The sequence below is a fragment of the Polyodon spathula genome, chromosome 2 (assembly GCF_017654505.1).
Source record: "Polyodon spathula isolate WHYD16114869_AA chromosome 2, ASM1765450v1, whole genome shotgun sequence".
Lineage (NCBI taxonomy): Eukaryota > Metazoa > Chordata > Actinopteri > Acipenseriformes > Polyodontidae > Polyodon > Polyodon spathula.
The window spans coordinates 6,314,901-6,321,270 of NC_054535.1; the positions used below are offsets into that span (position 1 = coordinate 6,314,901).

The following is a 6,370-nucleotide window of genomic DNA, read 5'->3' on the forward strand; positions in this document are numbered from 1 at the left end:
CTGTAGTTTATAAACTTTCTGTTCTGTTAATCAGTGCTTTGAAAATTAAATGAAATTAAACTATGAAGAACCAGAAGAGAGTTAGCATTCCTTTAATGACATGGTCATTAAGGGTTGAAATCGATTCCCTGCCTTGCAGGGCTTCAGTACACTTTTCCCTTATTACTTATTTCAGCTTTTCAGTTTCTCCGGCTGCTCTCCCTGTTCCACTAAAGCATGATGGCTGTATACTGGTTTGAAGACCAGTGTACACTGGACTGGTAACTGTGGTTGCGATTCCTTTTCCACTCTGCTGAGAACAATTGTCAAGCCATTCTTAGCTGTTTTCTGTACGTGAGTTGAGCTGACGCTTCAAATCTGCAGCTTACAGTCTCTTTTTCTTCATTGTAGGTAGGGCTGTGCCACAGAGACTAATGCTGAGGTATGTTTGTTATCTATTGATCTTCTCTGTGAGTCTGGCAAATCCCTCTGCTTCGTATATTAGACAGCAGCTTTAATACGCATTAATGCAGGTTCCATTGCAGCACAATTTGGATTGAGAACTGCTTACTGTGCAGTTTTTATATTGCCCTTTAAATTTAGCTACTATGTGACAGCTCGTATTACAGCTTTAGAAGCCCCCCCCCACACGCACACACATAATTTTTCAAGCAGGTTTATTATTCGCGATTTAGACTATTCATTTTCAACCAGTCAATCAACAAGAATGTTCATAGTCTATTTGTTCATAGTTACACATTTTTCTCCCAATACATTGCATTCAATAACCGTTAAAAGTGCAGCGCGCTTCACAGTTTTTGTATATTTGAGAAAGCTTACCATGTTGAAAATATTAGCTTTTCTATGTTTCTTGCTGCTTCTTTATTACTTGTTTTACTATAACATGGATGGCATTTCAACCACCCTGGTATCACAAGAACTGCAGCAGCAGAAGGGTGCTGTCGAGTTCACAAACAGGCAGCTTGAAGAACAGAGGCAGTGTTTGATTCGCAGCTAAAGCCACCAAAGGTCATGTAAACAAATTGGTAAGCAAATAATATTTGGTGCACAGGCTAAACTATAGCAGAATGTAGTAAACAGTCACCAGGAACCGTATTTTAGGGTAAAAACAATAATGTAAATCTCTCTCTCTCGCTCTCTCTCTCTCTCTCTCTCTCTCTCTCTCTCTCTCTCTCTCTCTCTCTCGTTTACGTTTCTTGTACACAGGTCGTGTGTAACTTCTTTGTGTCTGCAGATATTAACGTTGTTCCATCCCAACGAAATATTTCTGTTGTATTCTCTTTATGCACCAGCAGAGGGCGACAAAATGTAATCCATTGTTTTCCCAGACCAGGAGCTCTCCAAAGTGCTTAAACTGAGGTGAACGATCCTGAGATTTCTTGCGAATACAATAACCGTTTTTCGATATTCTTTATTATAAATGACTTATTTAATATCAGAATTAGGTTTAGTTTGTAACTTTCAAACCAAACTGCCTTTATATCACGTGTTTCTTACATGTTTATATCTTTAAAAATAAAGCCTTTAATTTTAAATAAAGACCTTCGTTACCCAATACACCAGAAAATACGGAATAAAAGCATGTTCCATTAGAAGCTAACTTTAAAATATGAAGCCTGATATGGATGTTGTTATATTATTTTACATTACGCAAATAAAACTATCGATAAACACATAGTTTCACTGCAACATGTGTGGGATAAATGACAACCTTTTATGTGTGTGTGCTGTGAAAGAGTATATGCTCTCATGTTTTGCATCACCCTGAAACTTTATATATCTTTCTATGGCGTGAAAAAGACACTTGGTTATTTGTTCTTGAGAAAACAGATCAAGCCGTGTGCACATTTGCTTATCATTTTATTATCAACAACCATGTTAATGGTACACTTTTGGAAAACTATATCCACATGTAGAAATATTTCCCTTCTTAAATATAAGCATTCGTTAAAACTACATATAAATAATCTCGAACTCCTGAACGTGACAAGCAGATATACTCAAAAGAAAATTCAATCAGACAGAAAAAATAAGACAACATGCAAATTATAAGAAAAGAAATACCATGGTTTGAAACTGGAGTATCTAAATGAAAATAATTAAACCCGTGGCGAGCTTTTTAAACTTCATAAAGACACTTCATAGACTACAACGGTAAACATCACCTCGGATCAACTATAGACACTTTTATACTTCTATTAACACTGTACAATTGAGTCACAATACAGCTGTAGAAAGACACACACACACACACACACACACACACACACACACACACACACACACACACACACACACACACACACACACACACAAAAGTTTACAGTATTCCAGTCAAAAGTAACCATGTATGTTTTGCCTCTAAAACAAAATAAAATGAGAACTTTTATAATTAATGAAAGGGCAATTTATACATACATCGCAAGATGCGTGTTCCGATAAAACAAGCAAACAAAACTTTCTTCTAAACCCTTATCCCCGCGGCAGCTTTAATGCATGCTACACATACTGATCCAGTGCTTGTTTTGTTAAATGACTATTTTGATACAGGAAATTGAGGTTTAAAACAATGACAGAAATGTTCTCTACCATAACATTAACAATGCTATTTTACAGATGTATAAAATCTACCAAGAAACGGAACAGGGAGGGACCGACATATTACAACCAATATGCTCAACACATCAATACAAGTACTGGCCTAACCTTCGATACAAGTCTCTCCCGTGGATGTATCAATGACCATGCTGTCCCCTGTAATTATAATAGTTTGTAGACAGTCTCTGATTTCAAACAGTAAACCATAAGCGGCGCCAGCTCCCTCGTCAGTCTGCCACTAACTTGAATGCCATTTGGTCAGAAGTCGGGGTTCAGCATATCACTCTCGCGCGAGTCAATGCAGTGGTTGACCAGATATCATTAAACAATGAATGACTCTTTGGAAAAGTTCAAAACATGCTGGTTTTCACTAAAGTGGGTTTGGTTCCGTTGGGTCTTTGAAGAGACGAGAGGACACTTGCAAAAGGTCCCCCTAATGAATCGGGGATGGAGGTGATAGTGCCCGGAGCGGACGCCCAGCCCTGCCCTGGTACCCCAGCTCCGTGAACCCCTGCTCCAGATTTAACCTGATCCACGGCCACGTTCCCACTGGCATTGCCCTGTCCTCCCGTGGGGCTGGGTCCTCCGCAGCTTGGGGTGGGGTTGGGGTTAGGACCGGGACCTCCAGTACTGTCTGGGTCAGTGGCTTTGGGCTCTTTGCTCTCGTCGTCCCGCGATTCGGATTTCTTGCCCCCTGAGCCGTTCTTGCTTGCCGCCGCTGCTGCAGCTGCCGCTCGCTCCTGTTTGCGGAATTTGGCGCGACGGTTCTGGAACCAAACCTGAAACACAAATGGTCAACATTTAAAAAAAAATGTTCTGATACTTGCCATAAGAAATAAAGAAAGCACAATAATAATCTTAACCCATTCCTAACTCTTATCTTAATCCCCTTTGTGTAGCTCATATGGTTTGATGCTTAGCAATATAGGCATAAACAACAACAACAACAATAAATAATAATAATAATAATAATAATAATAATAATAATAATTATAATAATAATAACAGAAACTGTCGGGGAAACTGAATCAGAGAAAATGTCTTAAGCAAGGTCTATAGAAACCTGTGTAGGGATTTTTAAAGCTATACAGCTGCATATCACTAAAGCAACTCACAGCATTTAATACACTACTTAGGGAAATTGAATATATATATATATATACCAAGAACATTTCACACTACACTGTATTTTAAAACTGAATTCATGTTGTAACCTTTTTTTCTTTCTCTCTACTAATCACATGCTAGTTAGATATAGCTACATTCAGGAGACAGACTGCTTCTGATATATTTGCTGCGGATGCTGAATGTCTTCTTTCTGTATCGTGAGGTTTATTGACTCCAACCCTAGATGTGTTTCCTATTGAATACACCGCTTCAGGAGAACGTACCTGGACTCGAGCTTCGGTGAGGTCGATCTTCAATGCCAGTTCCTCCCTGGTGTAAATGTCAGGGTAATGGGTTTCTGCGAACACTCTCTCAAGTTCCTTGAGTTGTGCGCTAGTGAAAGTGGTTCTGATGCGCCTCTGTTTCCTCTTCTCGTTCAAGCCGCCATGGTCAGTAAAGAGCTTGTAAGGAACTGAAAAGAAAAAAAAAAGAAATGTAACACAAATATTATTAAAATTATTGTATTATTATTATTATTATTATTATTATTATTATTATTATTATTATTATTATTATTAAATATAATAATAATAATAATAATAATAATAAAATAATCAAAGGAAAATATATTAGTTTCCTTTTAATATAATTAAAATTATAAAAACTGAAAATTTTTGATTTTAAATTTCAGTTCGGGTTGTCAAAAATTCCCAACAGTTTTTACTAGAAATATGATCTTTTTTTGGAAATTGGATTTGAAGATCTATCTATCTATCTATCTATCTATCTATCTATATCTATATCTATATATATATCTATATCTATATATATATATATATAGATAATATAATATATATATATATATATATATATATATATTTTTTTACTGTAAATCTAATGTTTTGTAATGTTTCATAATGTCCTTTCATTGTGGGCAGGTGTTGCTGAAAGTGTTGTCAATCAGCAAATGTGCTCTGTATTATAAATTAATGCCTGTACACTTTAATTGAGCACTATAATCACTTTTAGTATTTTTGTTCAAAAAGTTACCATAACTGCTTCAAGACTGTTATCCTCCTAAGACGTTTCTACTGTAACTTATAGACAGTGACAATAATTAGCTTTAGTCTTTGCTTATTTAATTATTTTCTAAGCTTTATGTCTCATCGCAAAGTAAATAAATTATGCCTATCATTTTGGCAGCTTAAGATAATTTTGTTGGCGGTTCGGGTGTGACTAGGATTGTGTAACCCTGTAACTGAATTACCCCTTGCCTACAATCGCTTCTAACGTGATAAATTCTTTCATTTGTGTAAGCAAATTTCGTTTGGTAAATACTAAACACATTCCCATTTTGAAATGTAATCAAGTGTTCCTATATACGGGAGAAGAGTTTCTTCGTCGAATAAGAAAGCTGGCCGTCCTTACCTGCTGCGTACGGGCTGCTCTGGTGGTCTCTAAGCGTCCCAAGGCTACAGGGTCCAGGAGTTAGAGACGGGCATCCTGATGTGGCTCCGAACGTGGTCCTTATAGGATTATACTGGAATCCACTGGCTTGGCTGCAAGAACTGAAATCCGCATAGGCTGAAGCCAGGCTTGAAGTGTCCATCCCAGCCATACATGACTCGTAGGCAGAGGAATTAAGGTAAGAATACTCCATTTTATACATTGAAAAGGGTATGGGCGGCTCACCAAAGTGCAATAATAGGCTAGGAGATGACTGGTGATGGTGCCTAGGTGGTGGGTAGATGTGCGCTGCTCGACGCCTGCTTCAAAACTGGCCTCCTTTATACGAGCTGAGCCTTGTTTTATGAAAAGCCGCCTATGAGCTGCCTTGCCTGAGGTCTCTAGAGCATATAGTCCTCATAATAAACTTGGCTCTTTCCACTTGGACAATAGCAAAGCGATTGGTCTTATTGCTGGTGCTTTTTACATGACAATAACTCATCAGTCTATTGGGCTGGCACTGGAGGAACCGAGCTGTCCAACCTCCCTATCATCGATTCCTGCATCTCTAATTAGAATTTAATACCACATCATTACGCACCGAGCCCCCTCCACCCTCCCTTCTAACCATCCCTCTGCCCTTTAATTCAATCACGCCACTTGGAAATAATGAAAGCTGGGTGACGATTCTCCCTGATCCAATTTACCCCAAGCTTTTAAGCCTTTTAACTGATCATATACCTTGGGCACAAATCTAGAGTCCCCCCCCCTCGCTTTTCTTTTGGCTTGAAGACGAAACTTGGGTGTCATACCGAGTTTTTTTTTTTTTTTTTTTTTTTTTTTTGTTAGAATGTTACACGCTCAATTGAACTACAAGACTCCCTCCCACAGTGCATGACATGTTTTCAAAGGACTGGACACTGGAAGGAGTCTGGGACCGCGTAGAATGAGAGGGCTAGTTTAAGAAAGACACACCTGGCCAAGAAAAGGAAAAGAAAAAAAGCCAGAATAACAGTTACAAAGCAATGGGGATTTTTTTATTTTATTTTTTTTTATTTTTACAATTTAATATGTAATGTTATATGTAATAATATAATAATAATTTAATACTAATAAATATAATATACATAATAATAATAATAATATAATATTTCCATATCAATGTGAACAATTAATGACATATAGCTACACTGTTTTTGTGAACAGGAATTCATATGTA

General features: G+C 37.5%; 1 protein-coding gene across 1 annotated transcript; it reads right to left on the reverse strand.

Moving 5' to 3' along the window:
* Positions 1-2,409: 2,409 nt before the first annotated feature.
* LOC121327465 (paired mesoderm homeobox protein 2B-like) lies at positions 2,410-5,562 on the reverse strand. The gene is made up of 3 exons (XM_041271528.1): positions 5,134-5,562; positions 3,990-4,177; positions 2,410-3,377 (listed from the first exon to the last, which is right to left on the reverse strand). Exons 1-3 carry the CDS (start codon positions 5,372-5,374, stop codon positions 2,949-2,951), a joined length of 858 nt encoding a protein of 285 aa, XP_041127462.1. The 5' UTR covers positions 5,375-5,562; the 3' UTR covers positions 2,410-2,948.
* Positions 5,563-6,370: the final 808 nt, after the last annotated feature.